The 26,120-nt window shown below is 40.8% G+C and overlaps 1 protein-coding gene across 4 annotated transcripts in view; it reads right to left on the bottom strand.

The window, feature by feature from the left end:
- MXI1 (MAX interactor 1, dimerization protein) overlaps positions 1 to 26,120 on the bottom strand; it is a 122,102-nt gene that overhangs the window by 59,485 nt on the left and 36,497 nt on the right. For 2 of the 4 annotated variants that reach the window (XM_020779817.3, XM_020779818.3), the window contains exons 2-3: positions 24,392 to 24,524; positions 3,697 to 3,726 (exon numbers count right to left, since the gene is read on the bottom strand). In XM_020779817.3, coding sequence (XP_020635476.1) covers positions 3,697 to 3,726; positions 24,392 to 24,524 — 163 coding nt within the window. Of the gene's footprint in view, positions 1 to 3,696; positions 3,727 to 24,391; positions 24,525 to 25,242; positions 26,090 to 26,120 lie in introns of those variants that run through there. The other 2 variants (XM_020779819.3, XM_078389521.1) reach the window with 2 other exon arrangements.

The raw sequence follows: 26,120 nt of genomic DNA, 5'->3' as shown, positions 1-26,120 counted from the left end.
GAAGAAATTGAAACAGGTATCTAATAGTGGACAATTTCAAAAATTACAGGGTATATCAATAATGGAGGTAACAGAGAAATGCAAAAATGAAGTAATCACTTCCCCCACCTGCAGCCCAAATGTAAAAATCAGCAACCACCTGCAACAAAGCCATTAGATTTGGGGCTTTTATCTTTCCCACAGTTAAGTCTGGAGAGAGTCACAGACTTAAAGACGCTACAAATAGTGAGTTCTGAAAATATGAAGGTGAAGCAGTCCTTCTGTTTGCCCTGAAGCCCAGAAATGGATTCCTCTGGTAACACAAAAATGTGCTGTCTGGTTCTTAATGAACTTTTGTTGTTGTTCTTTTTCCCCTTGTTGTTTATGCTTTTAACTGAACCAGCAGGACATCCATGAAAATCTGCTGACAGAAACAGAAATGGCTTGAAAAAAGGCAAACATGCCACAGAACCCTGGACTTTCATTCCAGCGGTGCGGACATCTTGCTACTTCTTACACACTTTCAAAATGGACTCATTTAGACTACTCCAATAGCAATAGAGAAAATATTGGGACTCAGATTACCACAGAAGCTTGCCCCCCCACCCAATTATCTGAGGTTAGAAAAGTCAGTTTTTGGACTACAAAAGAAGACTCCCAGAATACCCTAAAAAGCATGGCTGCTGGGCACCCTAGCCAAGAGATTCTGGGAGTTATCCCCCAAAAAGAAACTTTTCAAACTGGTTTCCAGTATAGGGATAGAAAGTATGATAAAAGCAAAAGCAAAAACGGATAATTAAAGACTGTCCAAAGTCCAATGTTATTGATGCATAATGCACAAAAGAACAGCGACAACATGAAAAGAATTTGGAATTTGGCTTGTGAATGGTGAGACAAAGTGGGGGAGGGGGAGACAGTAGGGGAGGAAGCAGCTCATTCAACATATCACACAATAAGTTGCACAGTTCCTGGATAACAGCACAATTATCTTTGTAGCAGGCTCTGGAAAGGACAAAATGGTAGTGATAGAGCCCACCCTTGACTTTACTACTAAATGCACTGGTTAGACAGACTCTTCTTCCGACACTGTAGTTTTCTCATTCTTTCCACCAATTAACTGTCCAAGAAGAAACTAAAACATAATATGCAGTAACCTGGTTCACAACAGGAATGTGTCTGCTGCATTGCACTCCGTCTACATACCTCTTCATACATAAGGATGGTTTTATGGACAGTTTTCATGGAAAAAGCAACAGCCTATTCCTCCCTCCTCGCCTGCCTCAACATTTTAACTATTTTCCTTAATAAACCAGAGTGTTATAGGGTAGCTGCCTAGTACTCATCAGCCGTGGCCTCAAATCACCAATCATCCATGAGAAGGAGAGCCTTATATGCTGCCCTGCATTCACTCGAGGAAAGATGGGTATAAATATTAATCACTGTCATCATCTAAATTTTGCATTGGGGATGCAATAACAGTCTTGAAGACTTCCAAACAGTTCTAAAGGCAAGACAAGTGTTGATAAGCTTTTTTGAAAAAAGCATCCTTTATATATATCTGCTAGAACTAATGTTTATGAACACTTTCACCAATAATATTATTTTATCTATTTTTTATTTATTTATTGGATTTCTATCCCGCCCATCTGGACCAAAGGTCTACTCTGGGCGGTTTACAAATTTAAAAACAATAAAAGCAAATATATATATATATATATTATAGATCCAAGGTGGCGAAAGTATAAGAAATTAAGAGATGCAGTTGGAGAAGTAGTTGGCAGAAACTAAATCCATTCTGAAGTTTCTTAGTACGAACTTCAGTACAATAAAATACGAAGGCTGCCCTTGTTTCTTGTAATGTTCCTTATGGTTTCATAGGAACTCTTTTGGAACAGCCCTTCTCCCAATCCACAGACTGCACTTCCCCTTCTATCTGACTTTGAGTCAATGATTCTAGGGCCATCCTCTGCCAATAGGCGGAATGCCACCACCTTCAGGGTAGCAGCTGTTGGTGCTGGGGCCAGCCACAATAATCCCCTGGCTGTTCCTCCTAACCTCCATCCCAGTTTTGCTCCCCTCCTGAATGGAAGACCTGTACATCTTGCTTGTCCCTGATCTACTAAAGTGACCAAAACTACCCTGATCCACTAAACTATTCCGAGGCTTAGTGGGCTATACTATCTTGTCACCAGCACCCAAGTAAAGTTCTGCTGGCAGTCCTGTCAGTTCTGTCCTTCGAATGGGCTACCATTTTTGTTCTTTGCCTGAGAGAGAAGCATATCTTGGCCCAGCCTCATATGCCTCTATTAAGCAATCCCTTCCTTTCTCTCTTTTTGAACATTTTAACCCTATGTAATGCTGTCTACTTTAAATTCCCACAGATGTATTAGAAGTGTCCCCACTCCCCTGCTGCAAAATTATTCCCCCTCCACAAAATCACTGGTGCTTCAGAACACAAGACAGCTGTGTGCACATTCATCCAAACCGTATGGTCAGCTCAGCAGAACAGTCAGCTTAGTCCCCAACTCTGACTGAGGGAAGTAAACATATACAGGAAACACAAAAGAACAGGCTTGCAATGTCAAGGGACAAACCAGGACACCAAAACAAAACAACTCTGTGATAAGAGGAAAGTGGCACATACAATCTTTTGACTTTGTACAGATATGTAGCTTCTACTGTTCCTGTTTGCCTTTAATCAGGATACTAGGCCAGGGTGACCCTGCAGCATTCTGATTATCAACATAATCTGAAAAGATACTGAATAATTCTACCCTTCCCCCCCCACACACACACACATAGGATGTTGTTTTCCTTTCCACAGGAGCACAACTGTGAGCCTGGGACTGTAGATTCAACCAGCCTATCCCTCCCCAGTCTTGAAGATAAATTTATAAATAGGAAACCCTGGTATAACAATAGCATCTTGAAAGCAATGCTATAACCTGATCTGCGTGTGAACTAATTCCCTGTTGTCTCAGTAGTATTTATATTACTCTAACTCCTGTTACAAAGGAGATGAGTCATAGAGTAGAACTAGCCAAGCAACAAAACTGCACAGCTTGCTAAAAATTGGGACTCAAGGATAAAACAGGCGAATGTCCTGAAGCAAGTTATGAGAGCACCACTCCACAGGACAAATGGTTAGCCAGACATTGGAGGCCATTGGACAATACTGTTTTCCTGTAGAGAAACCATGATAAGGCTGATAGGCAGAGAAAAAAGGCGGAAGGGCACAAACCTTCAGCTCTTTAGTGAACATCTACCAGTGCCTGAGAAATCTGATACCCTAGCAACCTCATGTATGGCCACGGACCCAATTAGATTTCAGTTTGCAAGGAGAAGAGAAACAGTATTTCCTCGGCATACAGATTAGTTGCAAAAATGGGTCAATTCTTTGCATTTCAGGGAGTGTGGGAGAGGCCCTGCTTTTTCAAATCTCTGCATGGATTGTGTTGATGTATTTCCAGACACTTACCTTGTCTGACTGCCAAAGAATAACATGGGATAGCATTCCCTGGGTCTTCTATTGTTTTGGACTACAAGGTCCATCATCCCCAGCCAGCAAACAATGGTCATGATGGGTTGGGGATTGTAAGAGAAGAACATGGAGGCTGCTTAGGAAGACAGAGCTTGGGGACAGTTTAAGGATTTTACAGTCAACACACACTGGGGGGGGGATTACATTCCTCGGAATCCTGTCCATTTGTGACTTACCGGTTCTTTTCTAGTTCATTGTGCGTAGACCTGAAAGGTAAACAAAAAAGAAAAGGATGGATTAGTCATTTCTAGTCTTATATCGCAAAGCATCTTCCCATAGAAAATTCTAAGTACATTTTTTTCAGAGTCGCATATTCAAACACATACACACATATACACACCCAAAGAATTATTTATTAATCCTTTATTTAAGGACCCTATTTCCAGAGGTTTTACGGATAATTAATAGTAGTTCTTTCTATATTCAAAGATATAAAAAGCTTGGAGATTTTATTCTAATTATATCCATTTGCTCATTGCTTGTCATCATCAGTACCTGGTGTGAGGCAATCCTGTCCAATTAATGTTATAGGCATGATACTTTTTACATGGGTCAGTTGCCTCAAAATGAAGATAGAAATATGGGAAAGCTCTCTGATTATCCATGGCTTCCCCCCTCCCAGCACTTAACTCTCAACAGTCTTGTGCTTATATCTTCTTCATGCAAACACATAGAACAATGAAATTTGGAACTCTCAATAACTGACCCCAAACGAGACACCTGACTAAATGTTCAATTAGTTTGAGCAATTTGCAAGCTTCCAAGGCTATTTGAATTAATTAGATGCACAGTTTTTTTGTAAATAGATCTTCATCATGATAACATAAATAAACAAGAAAAGTTGAATTAATTCATCCTGGTAGATTTTAAATTACAAAGTGTCCCTTACCACTTGACATAAAACAATCTGAAGCCAGAAGGTATCCTATAGCAAATCATCTTAAGTAAATATTTCTAGAGGTGCAGCAGTGTGTATACAGTACGTGGCTGATGGAGTTACATGCTCTGCCACCTGCACAGCCACGAACGAGCTGCACAGTCGCAGAATGCCGCCATTACATGGACGTATGTCATGTAATATGTGATAATTTGGAAATGAAAGCAGAAATCAGCAGAACCCTTGGTCCTCCAGAATTCAGATGACGTATGGAAAAAGAGAACTCTCCACCATTTTGAGCTACTTTTGATTGATCTCCGAGATGTCTGTCTAAATTCACTGATTGATCACAGCTGCATCCCTGCTAACGTCCTGCTTTGGCCCTATCATAGCTACTGATGCCAAGAATATTAAACACAGCCTTTTACTCTACATTTGGGAAGAGTAAATTTTGCTTAAAAACAATTTTTTTAAAAAAAAACCTTTAAATCTTTGTGCTTCTTCAGGTAACTTGTTTAGAGTATCTGAACTTCCATGTTTCAATAAAGGTGAAACACCCTGCCATTCTGTTCATTTCCCCAAGAAACACAAATAAAATTCTGTAGAACTGCTATGTCTAAGCAGTGGTATTTAAAAACTATAAAGAAAATCTCACACAGTTGTAAATATATGTATTTGGAACAATTTCTGTGTAAATTTCAGTAGTGTATTAGTTTTATTTATTGTGTGTCTCCCTCTTCTCAGAGACTCCTTTAATGAATACAGACTCAGAGATATGCAAGGGGCTGAATTCCTACATTATAATCAAGGCTGATGCTGAAAGAACAAAGTTCAGCCAACCGCTGGGAACAAAATTAAAACAGCAGGCTCTCCCTATTTCTCACACACAGGGGACTCTTTATTACTTATCTTCCTTCCATCAAAACACCACAACTGAGGAGGGTCGCCATATTGTCATGAAGCTGGCTAATTTAGCCCTTGATTTATAACTATATTGACATAAAATAAAATGAAGTTTCCTAGACAAGAAGAAAAAGAAAAAGGTGGTTACAAAATACTATTTCTACAGCTACTAAATATATCCTATCAAGCAGTCATGAGGAACAAACATTGAAACAGAAAATCTATGGAAATATGTCTAGTATTCTTCTTTATAAGTTCAGGGATAATTTTATCCTCAGCATTTTTTCCTCAGATGCTGTTTCTTTCTCCAGCACCTTCACAGGATGTTTGTAATAGTTTCTAGAAGAAATTAAAATTGAAACTCTTTACAGTCCTGCAGGATTGCCCGTGCTTATACAAACATTCAGCGGCATAACAATCAGACTCTTGTTGGCAAGTAGATAATAAATATCCATGTGTTAAGTGTTAAGCAGGATCTGATTGAAATGTATATATTTGTACAAGTGTGGCACAGTAGAATCCTGGGGGAAAGTGTGGCTTTCTAAGAAAATGCTGTTTCTTCTTTTTAACAAAGCATATCTTAGCTTTTATGGACGTTCACTCCATCATAAATATCCTCCTCCACCTACACTAAGAGATGTAAAATTACTATTAGAAAGAAGGCAACTGCAAGCAGTTAATTTTTTTTTTAAATCACCAGCATCCTGCCTCATTCCTTTCTGCCCCGAAAAAGCTCTACATATTCGTCCAGATGACAGTTAATGTTCATAAAGGAATCTCACCACTTTTAGAACTACTGTACTAATTTATTGTACATACAACCAGAAGCTGAGCTAAATTTTGAAGAGTGAAAGACACTGCATACAAATAGAACAGGTTCCACTGCACAATCATCATCACCTTCACTCATCTTTAGCCACGGTGTCCAGACAGTGAAAGCAAGCTACCATTCCACAGTTTTGTTCATAAAATCCCCAAACTTAACTTTATCTCTGCTGAATTTTATTACACTGTTTTAGAGTCTGGTGTTTCCATTTCATAAGGCCATTCCAATTTTCAGTGCTGAAGCCTTGATATTCCTAACTGTTTTATATCAGGCAGCTGCAAAACTCAGTAAGGATGATTAACCCTTTCAACTGAGTCAACATGGTCATAATCTTCACGTGGAACTTTGAAATTCACCAACTTAAATGGAAACCAGTAAAGTCTAAGAGTCAGAGGAGTTGCTGAAACTAGGATGTGTTCAATAGCCAGCAAAGCATTGTAAAATGAGAGAAAAAAGGAGAGAATATATATGTGTGTGAGTATTAAGATATTGAAATTATTCAATATTTGTAAACAATATCTTACAATATTGTAAACAAAGCAAGAAAGGGTCACTGTCCATGCCATCATAGGTATAGCAAGGCAGGGGCACAGAGGAAGAGATGATTCTGTTGCAAATAATTCCTATGGTGAGTCCATCCTGCATGTACAGTTGCATCTTTGGTTGTGTTACTCTCTTCTCCCTCAGAGGGTTTTTTGTTTGTTTGCTACTTCTGCAAAGTTCAAGATTCCACTGCATGCCAATAGCTCCCTCCTGTGCGTTGGCGATGCCATTTTGCAACATTAGGCCTGGCACCCTACGAACTCAGACTGTTATTAGTTTGTATGGTTTCTTTCCCACAGACAATATAAGCCCCTAAAGGCTGGAATGCATGTAGTTTTTCCCTAGAAAACACTTTCAGCAGCCACTTTCAAGCAGGCTGCTTTAAATCTCCAAGCTCCCACTACAAGGCAAGCTTTGCTATGCACCAGAGAACTGTATACGGTCTACAGTCCCATTTACACTATGTGCAAATGTGTGATTGCATGATGTCCCTGCAAGTGTAATTCCTGTGTGGCACCAAGTGATTCTCCTAGTGTTCACACAATACATTACCAAAAAAAACAAAAAACAAAAAACCACAATAGTTTATTGCCACTTGTACTTCATTTGTATCCGCTTGTTGTCACTGATTTAGATATTAGTAAGAAAAGATACTTTCTTATCTACAGCTGATGGAAGGCAGCCTAAACATCACCATGTGTCAGATCATTTGCACACCCTGGAATATTAGGCAAAAGTAGACGTTCTAGTATCACCTTGTGCGGGGGGGGGGGGAGAGAAACACAATAGCTATAATATATCACTACATTTTGAGGACCAAAACATCAGTTTGTGAAACAGCGATCAGAATTCTTTGAGCAGCTCTGCCAACCCAAACTTTTGCTAATAATGTACAGTATTATTGAAATATTGAGCAATGTCAAATTCTCGACACAGACGTGGTAATGTAATAAATAATAATACATTTGCTTAACCCAGTTTCTGTATTTAAACAAAATATGTTGTTCCTAGGTATGAAAAAAAAAACCCCACAACATTTTGAAATACAGGCTTATGAATATCCCAGGTTAACCCCTACAGAGATAAAATACTGGCTGGAGCTTTAAGCAATCCTGACAACTCATTACAAGTCACAAAGATATCATTACACATATTTAAAAATTCCATGGAGTGCTGCTGCCATATGGATAACTTTCTCAGAGGAATAAAACTGCTATGTTTTTGAAGATACCATCCTTTGCAGAGCCCTGCCTGATGAACAGATGTGAAGAAGCTTCTTGTGTCTCTCCCAACTCTGAGTTTAGCTACACTTTAACTTTACTTTTAAAATATTTTTGTTTTACTGTTGACTTTCATAACACCTTCATTACTGGTTTCCATCTTGTTGTTTTACGAGTTTTGAATTTGTTGTACATTTTTACAGAAGGGCAGTAAAATACTTAAACAATCTGCTACATTTTTCTTAAAAGCTTCCATTACAAAATCATTAAATAGTTTTATACCATTATTGTGGATCCAGTTCACCAGACAGATAGACAAACATAAGAACTATAGAATAAAATTTAAAACAGCATGCCAAACAAGGACTGAGGAGAGGGTGCATTCCCCTGCTGCTGTTCACAGTGGCTAGAACTAAAGTGCTGAGATTTGAGCAAAAGTGCTGAGATTTGAGATATTTTACCAATATCTGGAGAACAAATCAGGGACATTTGTGTCTGTAAATCAGCTGGAAGAATGTGAAGTGAGGGAATTAGCTCAGATGTGGTAGTTCATTGCATTTTCAGCTGCAAATCACCTTCTAAAACCCACAGCGTGGAAAACTGAATTTTGGACTAAAATAATGACCATTCTGGCCAGGAGATTCCGGGAGGTGGCAGTCAAACATGCAGCTTTTCCAAGCTCAATATAAACTGAATTCTTCAAGATACAGCATTTTCTCTATTTATAAGTAATTACAACATCTGTTTTCCACCAAAAAGGGGTTTTGTTGGTGTTATGTTGATGGTGGCACTGTCAAACTAGTCACTTATCTCTTATCTTTTCCATTTCCCTTGAGTACATTTTTAGGTCTGAAGCATGAGGGACTTGACCTGCACTACACATGGCCTTTCTCTTAATTTTGTCATCCTAAAACTGAGATATTGAATTTGTGAATGGCCTTGGTACCTTCAATAGGAAAAAATGGCATGCAAATAAACAAATAATTAATAATAATTTGTGTCACCGGTTGCCATTGCTTCTCTCAATGCTTATACATCAAAAGGGCTCTTAAGCCTCCGAGTTGAGTAGTTTACAGTTTTGTATTGGCGAAGGCTTTCACGGCCGGGATCTAATGGTTGTTGTGGGTTTTTCGGGCTTCTTGGCCGTGTTCTGAAAGTGGTTTTTCCTAACGTTTCGCCAGTCTCTGTGGCCGGCATCTTCAGAGGACAGTTTGCTGTCCTCTGAAGATGCCGGCCACAGAGACTGGCGAAACGTTAGGAAGAACCACTTTCAGAACATGGCCAAGAAGCCCGAAAAACCCACAACAACCAGTTTACAGTTTTGTTTTGTTTTATCCCTGACAGTGGTGGGCATACTGGAGAAATACACTAAGGGTGGGCAGGAGGAAGTCAATGTTGTTCCTCTATCACTCAGGCTTTTAAAAAAGGAGGGAAGGGGTGTGTTTGCTACCTGGCAATTTTGAGGGAGTGTCCTGAGATGTTAGATGATGTCATTTTGTTATGGGGTTACATCAGGGTGCATATATGATGGAGTGGCTATCTATGTTTTTTTTAAGATATATGAGGCATTGAACTTAAGGGTTCTTTTAAAAAGTGACTACACCACATAAAATTACAGTGTTGTTTGATGTTATTTGGTAGTAGCTTCTCTTCTTCAAATGCAGCTATCTGAAACCAGTCTATGTTTGAAAATAAGGCAGCTTCTGTTTTCCACACTCATGTTTCTTTCAAAAGGAACACAATAGTTCAAAACATCTACTGAGCTTCAACGATAAGATTTTCCTCAAGACCTGTGCCAGATCACAAATGATGAGCTGCCCATTTCTAACCACGAAGAGAAATCTTACTTTCATAGCAAAAGCTATTTGTATGAGTAGGAATTGCGGCTTACTCACTAAAGCTCATCTCTGAATGACTAGTGCCTAGCCAAGGATCTCTCCAGAGATTAAAACTGCAGTCTCTACTGGCACTCCATCCCATGTAATCCTACTGCTGAAGGTGGCAGAGCCTGAGAGGGAAAGGTTGCAGGCAGACATTGTCCCCACCAGCAGTTCATCTCCCAGAGAAGAGACAAGATGCAGGAAGAAGTCACATGTGTGCAGCCCTAGTCCTGGCTTTTGTATGCATGAGAAATCTTTGAGTGAGGAAGACAAGTGATTCGCGAAGGCTTTCACGGCTGGGATCTGATGGTTGATGTGGGTTTTTCGGGCTCTGGGAGTAGGAAACAGAGCATGGACTACTCCTGTCCTCTGAAGATGCCAGCCACAGAGACTGGCGAAATGTCAGGAAGAACAACCTTCAGAACAGGGCCAAAGAGCCCGAAAAACCCACAACAACCAGAAAACAAGTGACTCAGACTTTCTCACTGGATCAGTGTTGGTTGGGTTGAAGCCTTCATTCATGGGTATAGTCATTGTCAGGGATATGAGATCTTCAAAAGTGTGCCTGAACTGCTTGTGGATTTCCCCTTTGCACTTGCACTGAGCACCAATCATCCCTTCCCATGCAACAGCTTTTACCATTTTCCTATAGAGTGAATTTCACCCAGCAAGAGGCCTCCTGAACTTAAAGGCTGGATCTCGTCACCTATGGGAGGGATTGGGAACTTTTCATTCCCTTTCCCCATAAATTTTGTCATCTTTCGAGACAAGGTTGCCTGCAAACATGCCTTTAGCATTGTTGCATATAAAAAGGGGAAAGGGTGTCCCTTCACTTTTTAAACTGCATCCTCATAGGGATGAAGTGGGGATTAAAGTCACACAGAGAATAATCCTTTATATGTCTTCTCAGAAGTAGATTTCACTGAGTTCAGTGAGTCTTACTCTGATGTTAAGTGGATATAGAATTGCAGCCTTAATTCATTACAAATACCTAAAAAGGGTGAGTGACCTTGTAGTACCCATTAACATAGAATACAAGTATAGGAACAAGTAAGTACCAAGAATAGGCCCTGCTATGACATATGAAGTCATTATTGTTGTTAAATATCCATCACAAGTGCCTCTGAGCATTTTAAAAATAAAATCTATCACACATTAGCAAAGGATAGCAATTCTATTCCTAAAACTTAAATCTCATGTTTAGGCAACTAATCTATGTGATTATTTTCATGGACTTAGCTACGAAAGCTCACATATAAACAAATATAAAATTAGTCTTTAAAGTGGAATCACATTTTTGTCTTTTTATTTCTTCTTTTATTTTTTATTTTTATTTTTTACTTTTATTTTGTTTTTAGTGATAACAGATGCACAGACTAACACAGCTACCTCTTCAACATCTAATCCATGTAAGCTGTGCATCTAAAAGGGGGAGGGAGAACTGAAAATAGTGACCAGAAGCATGTGAAGAGTACAGGTGTAAATATATTAGTGCAAACCATCTAGGCTTCATTATTTAATTAGATTTCTAGTGCAAGATTAAAACATTTTAAATCAATAGGTCATAAGCATGGCTTGGAGAGGGGAATGGCCCTCCTTGCATCAGAACATTAGCTCTTTTGAATTTTAAACTGGATAACCAACCACATGTTCTTCATCTGTCCCAGAAAAAATGAATTTTATTCCCTGGGACTACTGCTAGTGCAAACTTCAGAATCCATAAAATAAAATGGAACAGATGAAATTATAAGGGTGAGGGACAGAAACAGAAGTTTTTTGGTGGGACTGGTGCGAAATGAGTGGTTGTTTTTTTTAATCATGTACCTATTTCTTTCTCAAATCAGGATGTGGGGAGACGTGTAAAATAATGGAAGGAGTTTTTCTACTTCTTTTTGGTAAAGTTTTACTGTAGTCAGTCACCTAATGGAAATGGCAATTTAATATCAATTTAACTGTTGAAAAATTGTCTCCTCCAGCTTAAATTTAACTGAATTAGACTTGGGGCCTCGTTAAAAGTTAACTAAACTATTCACCCTTTCCTACTAACTCTTCTGTCTCTGTGCTAACTCTACCCAGGAAGCCTAGCAACAGCTGCCTTCCCTTTTCTACGAAATGCATGAAGTCCATTTCTGATAACGATGGGTGGTTCCCACAGTTGGGCTTCCTATGATTAGCCCGACAGGAATCTATCAGCCTGCTTTCAGACAGCTTGAAAAGCTGTGCTAGTCTACGGTTATAACACTTTACAGGAGGTCACTTTAGACCATCTGAAGCCAGAAAAGATTAGGACTAGAACGAATATTATTATCTCACTGCTTCCTCGAAGAAGTTCTGAGCATTTGCACACGGTGTTATTTCCACCCCACCCTATTTCCTTTCACTGTCCCAGCACTCTGTAAGGTAGATTAGGTCAAAGACTCTGATCCTGTCCCAGTCTGACACTTTAACCCTTACACCGGACTATCTGTATCAGTGATCTTCCTGAAGGGTCAGTTTGGACCACAATGCCTTCTGTAAGCCAGCAACACTTGACAGCTCTCCAGAGGCCACTAGTTTAAAAGCAGTCGTTAAGCTCCTAGTGTTGGAATAACAGAATAATCAGAGTCATCTTTCTGCACAACTGAAATATTCAGCCCATCTGGTTTGGCAGCAGCCAAAATTTGAGCACTTGCAAGCTAGCTTTCATTTGGATTAGACACCAGTGAAAGGAGCCAAGATATATTTCCATGATATATACCACTCCTATTTTTTTGGCCAACAGGAGGAACAATATTATGCAGAAGTGAGCAGCCTAGTTCTGTCAAAAAGCATTGCCTATTGCAGGCCTCTCCTTTGCCACAGGGACCTGAAAGAAGAGTTCAAACAGAACAGGTATTTTTGTATCCTACATATCTGGCCCTCATATTTAAGCCCTCCAGATCCCCACATATTTGCATTTGCTTGACATCATCAAAGCTGGCCAGCATCCTTATTTCTGGGGTTGCCTACTGTGAAGATGCCAGCTCTGACAAAGCATTTAAGAGACTTACATCCCTTTTAAATTGCTATTGCAGAGTAAAAAAGCATCAGAAGATACATTTTGAAAATCAAGGATGGCCTGGTAAAGAATAGACCGCTGTTGACATCGCACCCAACTCCCGATAGCTGCCAGCACATCAGTACAACTACTGTGCTACTCTGATATGCATACACAGTTAACTCAGTTACCTATCAGCATCCATCTATAGAGATTGAACCCTGAGCATTTGTACAGGACGGTTTGACATAAGCATGAAGTAAATGTTACAAAGGTCTGTAGAGATACATAGCGTGTTTCCTCAAAAATAAGACAGGGTCTTATATTAATTTTTGCTCCAAAAATGCATTAGGGCTTATTTTCAGGGGATGTGTTATTGTTTTCATGTACAACAATCTACATTCATTCAAATACAGTCATGTCATCTTCTGGTTGCTGCACAATGCTGCACAATGCTGGAGGCGGGGTTTCATTTAACTAGAGCTTCTTTTTTGGGGTAGGGCTTATAGTATGAGCATCCTGAAAAATCATACTAGGGCTTCTTTTCATGTTAGGTCTTATTTTGAGGGGAACAGGGTAATAACCACAAATCCTTGGATACATTCCCCATTTAGTTTTTCCGTGGGTGGGTGGGTGGAAGGAAGGAAGGAAAGGAAAGGAAAGGAAAGGAAAGGAAAGGAAAGGAAAGAGGAAAAGGGAAGGGAGAGCTTTTCTCAAAATGATTCAGAACATTACAATTAATGAATTATGTTAAATTAAATTACGTGCTGGAACAAAAAAAATGATAAACAGAAACTGCAGACATTATATGAGAAGTCACACCTGAAACAGATGAATAAGAGAAAGAGGGAGATTATGTTAACAAAAAGATAAATAAGTACAATTGGGAATATAGCCAAAAGTCAAAATACTCTCTGCTTTTAGTCAGTCAAAAAGGGGGGAAACCCCTACAAATTATCACAGTAAACTAATTTAGAGTGGTCGTTTCGACCAGATAGGCGGGATATAAATAGAATAAATAAATAAATAAATAAAATAAATCATTACAAGAGGGAGAGGGAAACTTGACAGATGGAATACTCTAATAAATTTTCTGCTGCCTCAATTCATACAGATACAAATATTGTTAGGTAAGTAACGCAAATGTTAAAGCCTAGGAGAAAAGCTTCAGGTGCCTAATTCTCAAACATGCTTCCCAGATCAGGATCTTGTCTACAATTTTTGACAAGCTTTTGACACAAAGCAACAACAAATGTATTCGCCCAGGCTCTTAAATGAACAGCAAGACGTTACTGCTCTATTTGCAGTTCTATCTTGCTGTTGCTATCGATGATCTCTATTGATTGGTGTTCTATTGCTGTTTTACAATTATTTACAGTGGGGTCTTGACTTGAGAACTTAATCCGTATTGGAAGGCGGTTCTCAAGTCAAAAAGTCTGTAAGTCAAGTCTCCATTGACCTACAGTGCATTGAAAACCGATTAATCCCGTAACAGGCCGTTTTTGTTCCATTTTGGGTTTTTTCTGGTCTGTAAGTCAAATCTCAGTCTGCAAGTCAAACCTAAATTTTGCGGCCAGAGAAGTCTGTAACTCAAAAAGTCTGTAAGTCAAGCCGTCTGTAAGTCAAGGGTCCACTGTATTTTGCAAGCCAACTTATGAACCTTGTGTATTCACATACAGGATACAAATGCCTACAATAAATCAAATCAGCTAGTGCTGAAATCCATTGTACACATACACCTCAGGTAGTCCCACTGAAATCAGTGGCTCAAATCTAGTTGGCATTCCTTTACACTACACAGTGAGGGTGGCATCATCACCCAATGACACTACTCTTTACATTAATTTAATTTAAATGTCCTATCCACTACCCCTTCAGGATCCAAGGCTCGCTAGGAATTCCATTTGCCCTGGGGAGCCCTTCGGAGCCTCTGCATGAGGCCAAAGGGGGCTTTCATATTGGAAAATTGCTGCCAGATTTACTTCAGGAGCAAAATTGCATAATGTCACGATACATAATAGCTTTTAGACATAGTGCCTTGCAAATTTATTAACATTACTCCTATGCTCTACATCTTTGGACTATGGCGTCTCTAGTCTCTAGTTAAGAAAGAATCTTAACAAACAAACAAAAAAAAATTAGTAGAGACCACTGAAGATTCAAAACTCTACAAAATGGATCAGTTGAGTTTTCATACATGTTGGCTTGTTGTTCCCATTAATTCATTGGGTCTACTCTAGCTGGGACAAGCAATCAGATTTAGGTCTGTTCCCTAAGGCAACAGAGTGGCATGACAATGAACACTGCCTTCAGTGGCTGATTCATCGACAAGTATGGGAGGATTTGTTTGCATTAGTTCAGTACCTTGCTATCATCCCACTACAATATATTTAAACACAGAGAGTTTTATTCCTAAATAAGCTTTTCATTCAAGTAGCTGTACTATGTTTACTAATACAGGTCGTTTCTTGCCGTGTCACACATATATAGCAAAATCTCTTGAGCCTATGTAACGTTTGATGTAGGCTTTTCCTAAGCATAGCTTATCCTCCTGTCAAATCACTCAATCTATAGATGCTTTACACTTCTTTCTTAGAGATCAACATCATATCCACTATGGTCAGCATTAGCTCTACATTTAACATAAGGGGACTGGGCTTTTAACAGCACAATCCTACTGCACACTGACTCAGAAAGCAATGCCTACTGAGTTCAGTAGGTCTCATTCCCAGGTTAGGGATGTGGAGGGCTTCAGCCTGAACCAACAGCACCAGAATGCTATGCTCTTATATGTTATATCTGCACAGGAAAGGATCCACGGAGATAGGAAAGAGGACAATTCCCCCACCCGAATCCTTAGCAAAGTTCAATCCTACTCAAGACACGCTTTGCTTTCAGATCCTAAACTGACATTTATTTATTTTTTGGAAACAGGGTAGCTACAAACATGTTCCAGTTGAAAAAGAGAGAGTGAGACTATGATGTAGCTGTAACCCAAAGTCACACCTCTGGCTGAAAACATCATAGCATCTTCCTTTAAGCAACCCAGGCTCCCACAATTGAAAACAGCTCAAAGGAGAAATTTCAGAGGAACTGAACTGAACAAGATGTCACAAGTTCTTTAACAAAGGAATTCCCTCTGAATTTGTTTGTGTTCATTTTCTGACATTAGCTGGGCATGAAGCTGCACCTCCTGACTGTGTCCACTAATAGCCACCAGGGCTCTTATCCTCAATTTGTTGTGTCCTTTTATGAACTCAGTTAGATGGCTGGCTTATACAACAGCCCACTTTAACTTCATTAACCTGATTATATGTTGGAAAAAAGCATCAGTTTACATACATGTGGTTTTCTTGATTTCCTGTTCATGCAATAATGCTTGGGTTATCAGACTCAACCTCCACACAACTGCTTTTCAAATAAGAACTGCAGAGGAGCAAAACTTGATGAAGCAAGGTATTGACATATATACAGGGTGAAAAAGCAACTGCTGGTCAAACAGACTATTATTGGGACAAAACAGCATCTGTTTAGAAAACAGGAAAAAGCCAGGTTCCAGCCCAAGCCCAGAACACAATAAGCAAACACTAAAATAGAAAGGGCAGAAGAAAAAGGGGGATGACAAAGAATATACCATTCACAGGGCCAGAAATTTGCAAAGGTTTCACTCAACAGAACAAAGCTGTCTGGGCCTGGAACTCATCAGCATCCAAGGAATAATAACAGTACTGTAGTCTTTTTGAGGATTTCTTTGCAACTACAACACCTCAAGCTATGAAGATAATTTCCATCACCTACATCAGGAGTGGACATCCTCAGAGCTGTAACTCAAAACTGTTGGCAGCCCAGGGAAAATGGCACCATTTCTCACTCACTCTCTCTCTGAAGCATGACCAAAAGACATGGCCAGGACAAAAGGAGCAGAATGCGGCATCCCCTCCAAAAAATAAACATAACGCTTCTGCTTTCCCCTCCCCCCCAAAAAGTAAAGAGAATGGGGTGGCCGGCACTGCTGTTGTGTTTGGAATAAACACTCACCAGCAGATTTCACCTCTACATTTCGGCACCCTCTCTAGCTTTTGCTGCCCTGGGGCAAAGTCCCTGCAGACCTGCTCTAGTTACAGCCATGAGCACCATCAGCTCCCAGGGACATTTTTACAGCCCTCCAAGTTCAAAATGCAAATACATATACAGACCCTTATACCGTGCATTTTCTTTTTTGACCAAAAATGGCCTACTTCTGTTCTCGGATGCATTCAGAAAGAGTGACTTTCCCTTTGGAGGCCAGGGGGCCGGCTTAGAAGCATGACAGCTACAAATGCATTCTGTTAGAAAACCAACAATGCCACTGTCCAAAATGAAAACAAAACAAAACAAGAAATTCCTGTTTACACTTGAGAGAAGAAAAAAGGAGGAGGGACAGGAATTTCTGAGGCCACTGTAGCCAATGGGGAGGGCAAGGAAAAAAACCTAGCCCCCCCCCCAAGCTTCCTGAGATCACTTACCTCTGATATTCATACACTGCAGCAGTCCATCTCAATCTATTCACCTCCAAATATGTTGGGACAACAACTCCCATAAACCACAAAGCATATCTCCAGTTGGGAGAAGGTTACATTACAGCACTCTGGCTTGAGGTTTGATCAGGTCAAGTGTTCCGGCTGGGGAACGCTGGAAAAATTATACTTGAGGAAGTGCCACAGCTGAAATAAACTGCAAGTATAATGTGCCATAGAAAGTGTGCCAAGAAGCTACAAAATATTTGCCCAGCTGGGATGTTCTAAAGTATGCTGCCTCTATGCAGGAAGAAGAGGAGCAGAGGCAAGGAAAGAAGTTCACCACTTATGGTTGCAGGGTCACAAAATGGGAATAGAAGGAAGGAGAACAAGCACATGCATTCTCATACAGAGACAACATATTTCAAAATTCTGAAACAGGACTGCCACCTCTTTGTCAGGGATTCTTACTTTTTAAAAAGCAGTTTAATTGGTTCATGAGCTTACTGTCGTGAGCAACCTGGACAAACATCATGTAAACATCATGTAAGTGCTATGGAGCATTGTATAGAGACCAGCATTACATTACTGAGGGAAGTCCAAGGACCCAACCAGTGAGGCAGTTACCAGTGCGCTGCTTATATACTCTTTCATAATGTTTAAAGCACTCTCTGGGCAATTTGCAATTGAATCATGCATGGTACACATTGGCCCACCCCAATGAGCCAAGCACTCAATTTATCAACCTTGGAAGGATGGAAGGCTGAGTCAACCTTGGGTTAGCTATCTGAGACCACCAGGATCAAACTCAGGTCATGAGCAGAGTTTTGGCTGCAGTTGCTGTTTAGTTGTTAAGTCATGTCCAATTCTTCGTGACCCCATGGACCAGAGCACGCCAGGCCCTCCTGTCTTCCACTGCCTCCTAGAATTTGGTCAAATTCATGTTGGTAGCTTTGATGACACTGTCCAGCCATCTCATCCTCTGTCACCCCCTTTTTCTCTTGCCTTCACACTTTCCCAACATCAGGATCTTTTCCAGGGAGTCTTCTCTTCTCATGAGATGGTCAAAGTATTGAAGCCTCAGCTTCAGGATCTGTCCTTCCAGTGAGCACTCGTGGTTGATTTCCTTCAAAATGGATACGTTTGTTTTCCTTGCAGTCCAGGGGACTCTCAAGAGTCTCCTCCAGCACCACAATTCAAAGGCATCAGTTCTTTGGCGGTCAGCTTTCTTTATGGTCCAGTTCTCACTTCCATACATTGCTACTGGAAAAACTATAGCTTTGACTATGTGGCCCTTCATTAGCAAGGTGGTGTCTCTGCTTTTTAAGATGCTGTCTAGGTTTGTCATCACTTTCCTCCCAAGAAGCAGGCGTCTTCTAATTTTGTGGCTGCTGTCACCATCTGCAGTGATCATGGAGCCCAAGAAAGTAAAATCTGTCACTGCCTCCATCTCTTCCCCTTCTATTTGACAGGAGGTGATGGAGGCAGTGGCCATCATCTTAGTTTTTTGGATGTTGTGCCATTTTTTGCGCTCTCCTCTTTCACCCTCATTAAGAGGTGCTTTAATTCCTCCTCACTTTCTGCAATCAGAGTGGTATCATCTTCATATCTGAGGTTGTTGGTATTTCTTCCGGCAATCTTAATTCCATTTTGGGATTTGTCCAGTCCTGCATTTCGCATGATGTTTTCTGCATGTAAGTTAAATAAGCCGGGGGGCAATATACAGCCTTGTCGTACTCCTTTCCCAATTTTGAACCAATCACTTGTTCCATATCCAGTTCTAACTTTTGCTTCCAGTCCCACATATAGATTTCTCAGGAGATAGAGAAGGTGGTCAGGCACTCCCATTTCTTTAAGGACTTTTCATAGTTTGCTGTAGTTCACACAGTCAAATGCTGCAGTACTGCAGTTTAACCAGTGCACCACAAGGCTCCTCATTACATTTGTTCATTCACAAGGCTGCACCATTGTCAACCAAAGTGATGGAGTATGCACCTGTGTCCATGTGTTAGTACATATGGGTTCTCATTTTTATTTTAAAAAGTACACTTTGGCAGGTGGTGCTCTATCACCTATGATAATTTACCTTATCTCCCTACTCTCCGTCACTTTACTTACTTTTGTCCACATGGACCTGTGGCATTGAAGTTGAGTTGTTGCTGAGCAAAGCTCTGACAGGTACTAGAGACGAGCTGATTTCTGAATCATAACAGGGTTGGGTCTGGTTCAGTGCTTTGATGGGAGACAACAAGAAGATACCAGGGATCTTCAGGCAGGGTTAGGAAAGTATCCTGACTGAAGCTCTGGAGAGCCATTGCAAACACAATGGACCAACAGTCCCACTCAGTTAAAAAAAAGTTTCCTATGGCTAGTCATGTACTTTTAATTGTTTAATGTTATAATTTTATTGTTTTTATCAATACTGCCACCCATGATGTCATTTTTTTCAACTGAAAGGCAGGAATATACATTTAATAAATACCTATATGTCTAACATGGCAATTTATTTTAGTACTGGAGGCACCTTGGTGTAAACAAACAGAAAAAATGGCTGAAGTGACTAAATACAGGAGTGCAGAAGAGAGGAGGTTTCATCTACCTTTACCCACGTGCATGCCATGCTAGAAGACCCAGGCATGTACGGAATAATACTCCTCGCCTCTTGGCTTCTGCAGACACACTGGTAGAGAGTCAAAAGACATTAGAGCTGGGGGAAAAGAAGATAATCCCACAGAATGAGCACCTTCACCTGCTAGATTCCAAACCTCAGAGCAACCATAAGATACTCCTCAATGCCTTCCTCATTACATTGAAATAAATAGGAAAGACACCAGTATAAACAGCAAAGGAGACACAAATTATAATCAGTCCAGCCTACAGTATGTTTATGACATTTCAAAGTGTGTACATGCTTCAGAACTGTGATTCCTGGTAATCAATAGCTGCCACTGGGCAATGATCAGCAAGGAGAAAAAGAAGGGGAAATAAAGCAAGCGGTGTTGAAAATATTATTTTAAAAAATGATATTTACATACATATCCATAGTCCCAATGCTGATGCAGAAAAGAAGACAACACTTCCATGACAAATCTCAGTGGTGCCAAATAAAACATTCACCTCTCAAACACCAGACATAGTGAAATAGCAACTACACTGGCTCTAGAAGGCCACTTTGTGAAAGCTTTCTTGCTTAAACAGACACCTGCCCAATCCATACTGATACGATTCAAGCCTTATTAGAAATTCAAAAAAGACACAAAGGTAACAGAGGCCAGCTGAAAGGCTCCATCAAAATGAGACCTCCTCATCTGAAATGAGCAGTCCTGTTTCAGACACACACACACATTGTGGTGTTGTTCCAAACAGAAATGTATGGCCAATAAACTCAGGAATAGCAGCTGAAGGCAAATGCCCCAATACAGGTAAAAACCAAATGGGACAATGGCAGCCCTTCCCTCTTCACACATTTTTTGCCAAAGCCCTTCAGGTCCCTAAGCCGAGTCATTTAGCCACTGTTACTGCAAGAGTAAGACTGCAACTACACTCACTTACTTGGGAGTAAATTTCACTGACTTCACAGCAGAGACCTTTAATATGCATAGAAGTGGACTGTTTTTAACCACCTACACTCCACCTTTCTTCAATCACTTCAAGTCATCCCTCCCTCTTCTTCTTTCTTTCTTGCTGACTTCTCCCCCTCCCACCACCATTCCTCATCTCCTGCTCAAGGCACACCAGTAACATTTCAGCTAAGGCTCCAACTCTGCTGGCCTCTAGCCCTTCCAAATTTTCTGGTTAAAGTCAAGTTTTGATGCACAATTCATGTACTTTTTGGAAAAGTTACCAAAACCCTTTTTTACAAAATCAGTATGTTTTGTTTAGTCTCACACGTCATTCAACTAAAATGGCATCCGTACAAGAAAGAGTATGGCCTTGTGATGTTACAGATAATTCTGAAGGCAAAATCTGAATTTGAAAAACTTTGTTTCTCCTACATGGATTCTTAATGAACCTCACTCCTTAGCTAAACAGAAATTTGTGCTGAGAACAACCTTCAGAACACGGCCAAAGAGCCCGAAAAACCCACAATAACCACTGTAAAATTATTGTTTTTTGCCTTGTGACTGGGGATGGTCTTGTTAGCCCATGTTAGCCAAACTTTGACATCTATACCCTGTCATAGTTTCCACCATTACATCCACCTTGTCACTATACAACTGTCCAGTAATTAAGAAAAAACTCCAAAATATAATGTGTCATCAAATCACTTTTGATGTGTAGTTACTATAAGAGATAATGACTTCCAAAATATCCTATCATTAACAGTTCTGCTCAGATCTTGTAAACCAACAACATCTCATGTCAGGTCATTTTCTCTTCCTATTGCCACGCCCCCCCCCCAATTCTTAGTAACATTGTCTTTTTCAGTAAGTTCTGCTCAGGTCTTGCAAACTAAGAACTGTGGCTTCCTATATTGAGACAATCTGTCTTATGTTAATGTTTTATCTTTCCCTACTGATCCCCCAACAAACTTTTCCCAACAAATATTGTCTTTTCTGGTCAGTTCTATATTCTTACTATACATGCATGGTAGAATAGCCTTGGTTTATTAATTTCTCCTTTAATAAGAGTTCAGGCTTGACTGGATTGAGTCGCTCCTCCAACACCACATTTCAAATGAGTTAATATCTGTCCTTTTCTTTCTTCATTTTCTTGCAGCAGGCATAGCACCATTAATTTACCTGAGAGTTTAAAGGGTGTATAATATGTTGCACTTACTCACATCTTTGCTTCACCATTTCATTAAATCCAAAAAAATCTACAGTGCCAGGAGGAAAAAGGACGCCGAGCTTTACACAGCAAAGGGCAGCTTGAATGTTGACAACACCAATGGCAACAGTCAAGATGGTCTACAAGAAACCCTCCTGTGCTCACTACTATTCATAAAGTGACACCAAGCAAGAAAATAGCCCAGAAGTTAACTCCTTTTTTCATCAGTTAACCATTCCTCACACAAACACAAAGCAACTGTCCAGGCTCACACAAGAGTATCCTGCAGACCATTTTGAGTGCTGTCATTTGTATTGTCAACATTCAGGCTGTGCTTTGCTATGCAAAGATCAGCATCCTTTTATCTGCTGGCAATCTAAGCATACTGTTGTGCAGAAATATTGGGCCATGTCCTGGCTTTTCGAATCATAGATACAGAAGTACAATATCCCACATTCATAAACTGGAGGTCTTTTTGAAGACTTGAATAGGATTTTGTCCATTAACCAATATTTCTATGAAGTGAAAAGTTTTACCAGAAGATTATTGAGGGATTGCACAAGCACTACTGTTGCACAAGCAGTGGTTCCAAGAAGAAAACTCACCCTCTGGTTGTGCAATGGCAATGTATACACAAGCAGCACAATCTGTATTATAAGCTGGCAGCAGTGAGATGTCAATAGGATGCCGAGTGTGCATTTTTGAAGAAGTAAATTATTGTCCTGCTTTTTTGAATAGCTTTGGTTGAGATTGTTCAAGTATTTGCAATACATAGCACTAGAAGAATTATGTACAGCAGGATCTCTGTAGCCATGGTGGATCACTTCAGGATCTACCATGGATGCTTGAAACAGTGGATATGAGGGAACCTTGTATACAACATACAAGGGGACACCCTTGTATGTTGTATATATGGCTGCAGAAACCATGGATAAGTGAAATTATGCATATCAATCCTTAGGATACAGGGATCCTACTGTATTTGGAAAATGCCATTGCTAAAATCAAATTATAAGTGTAGCTTTCTATATGAATAAAACACTTGACAAAACTGCACAATAATAGCCATGAGACTGTCATATGTTTTCCACTGCAGCTCTCAGAATTTACAAGGAATCTCTTCAGACAGCATTGTGTTGGCTGTAGTCAAGCTCACAGAAGAATTTCAGTGCACACACCTATGCCTCAGTAAGTCTGTCTCTGGAGCTGCTACTAGCCTGAAGGAGGAGGAAATTGCAGTTCTTTGAAAGGTATCCTTTACAGAGCCTAATGAGCAGAGAGATTACCAGTCCCCTAATCCCCTGCAGCTCCCATGTAGTCCAACTACTTCCACCCGCTTTCTTTCTTTTTTTCAGGTTAAGAGAGAGACTTGCAGAGGCACAGGTACATGTACTCAAACTTCTGTGGTCTTCAATTGCTTGGCTACAGCTACCAGAATTCTTGCTGGGGAAATTCCTGTCAAATTCTGACAGCTGTAAAAAAAAAAAAAATCTAAAAGTCCTGTATTAGCTAAATCCAATTATTACTCCAATCTAAAGCAGACTCATTGAATAAATGGGACTTACATAAATATTAACAAGTCCCTTCATCTAATTGGTCTACTCTATCTTAGCTCAGTGGTTTAGATATCTGGCTGTGGAGCCAGAGGTTGGGAGTCTGATTCCCCACTGCACACCCTTGACAGGGGCTGGATTCAATGATCCATAGAAAGAAAGCAGTGTTGCACCACTAGCAGTAAGTCTGGAGCATTAAGAAACATCAGAATCATAGCCAGAGTAATAACAAATTATACCACTACCTCAAGAAGAACATATTCATTTATCTGAGCATGTTCAAATAGGTGTGGCTAGCTCTTGCACCCTGAAGTCTACACACATTCTCCAACTTAAAATATTTAGGCTATAACCTTAACATACTGACTAGGAAATAAGCTCCACTGAACACAATGAGGCCAAATTCAGAGAAACATGCACAGAATCAGGTTCAAAATCAATGTCAGTATCCTTATTTTAAAAAACCGTTCCATCAGGATGAAGAATGAAGATTACATAAAAAAGAGCATGGCACATGCTGCCTGAAGAAGGCAAAGCATTACATAGATAGCAAGTGGCTCTGCTAGATTTAAAGAGCCAGTACTCCCAAATACATATTGAGAAAGTCTTATATTAAAAGACACAACTCTATAAATTATCAGGGACTGAGAGGAAGTGAGATTGCAAAGGAAGTGGAACTGAACTTCCGCCAGATGTTCCAAGTAAAACTCCTGGAGAGATGTATGAAGAACTTGCCCTATTCTTTCCTTTACAGCCTAACAAGCTGTGGATATTTTCCAGGACATACCTGTTAGCAGTGCCTGTGCTGCTGCCTCCACTGCTATGTTTCCTTGCTCGGCTCAGCCTCTGCGGTGGCTTTGGGTCCTGCAGTCCAAGATTCGGCATGGAAGGGAAGGTCGAGGCATAACCATGTTCACATTCTGTATAAATCATCAGCAAAGAGGAAAAGAAGGATCAGTCAAGACAGAAGCCAACTGGAACTTCCAAGGTTTAGGGAATACGAAAATAACCTTCATGAAGCAGAGAAAAGCAGCAAGAACACAAGAGGAATAGTGACTATATGCACACACAAGCCAGCTATCATACAGAAAGTGCCTCCCTGAACACATGCACTGGAGTTGAGGGCTTGAGGCAACACTTGTAATTCGGGACAAATAACTCACAGATCAGAACCCAGAATACTGGAATGAAGACTCTGTCATACAATGGGGATTTTTAATATCACTTTTTTACAAGAGTGGTGGACAACTCACAGTCCCCTAAGATGCTGCTGGATTACACCTCCCATCTCCTCCAGCCAGCATGGCCAATGGTGAATTACAATGGATATTCATCCTATCAACATCTGGAAGTGCACACATTGCCCACCCTGATCTACAGCATCCTCCCTCAGGCTGGTGTTCTTCACAAGTAGACTACAGCTCCCATCATCCCAGCCAACATGGCAATAGTTGTAGCCCAATACATCTGAAGGGCACCAAAGGTTAGGGTGTGAATGACCTATGGCATGCAAACCTTCTTGCCCCCACTTTCCTTCCTCTCTCCTACTTTTCCCCAATCATCCCATTTCTTTCATAAAGAACAATCCACCCCCTTATTTCCATGGAAATTCTCACCAGCTCTCCCGAATCCAATTACCTCTCTCTCTGCGCTCCAGGTACTCAGCTGCCTCCAGAAGGCGCTGGATGTTGATCATCTCCACCCGCTCCATAGCCCTTGAGATGGAGGAGGAGGCTTCCTACTGCCCTATTAGCAGACCGGTTCCTAACACTTGGGAGGATAGGATTTTTTTTAAAAAACAAATTTTATTATTATTGCCTCTCTCCTTCCTACGCCTGTCCTGCTTCTTTCCCGACGACTGGCCTTTCTGCGACGGGGCTCGTAACCCCAAGGATAGCAAGCAAGACACTTTGGCGTGTTTCTTTTGTTGCTTCCAGGAAGTTCATTAGTGAGACAGAAAAAGATGGGTGTGAGGAGGTGGAACCACCTAACTCCTGCAGCAGGAGCCCCTGGATCTTAGCCACGTCCTACCTAGCCAGCCTGGCTGTCAGTTCCCTGCCCCTCACAGCCCTGATGCCGCCCACGATCCCTAGTCCTGACTCTTCCCCTTCTGATCTTTGGTTGCTCGTTCTCCTCCCTCGGCCAAAAATAAATAAAAAAACCCCTTTCGGTTACCACCGATCCTGCCCCGCACCCTCTCTCCCTCCACGTCCACGTCCCACCACGTCTCCTTCCTCCAGCCTCTTCTTAATCCTGCCCGCCCCCTAGTCCTGCATCCTGCCCCCTCTCGCCCCCTTCTCCCTTGACCCTACACCTTTCCTCTCCATTTCGGGACTGCCCCTGCATCCATAGTCCAAACTGCCTGCCAGGCGGGCGGGCGAGCGAGAGGGCTTGCTCGTTCTCCCTGGGATCTAGCCGCTTTCTCCGCCTCCTGCAGCAGCTACAGGAGATCCCTGCCTCTTTCACAGTTTGTTTACCTCTGCTTAGAAATCATGGGAGCGGGGAAGGGGGGACCC

Source organism: Pogona vitticeps, chromosome 3 (assembly GCF_051106095.1).
Source record: "Pogona vitticeps strain Pit_001003342236 chromosome 3, PviZW2.1, whole genome shotgun sequence".
Lineage (NCBI taxonomy): Eukaryota > Metazoa > Chordata > Lepidosauria > Squamata > Agamidae > Pogona > Pogona vitticeps.
This window is presented reverse-complemented; position numbering and strand designations above follow the sequence as displayed.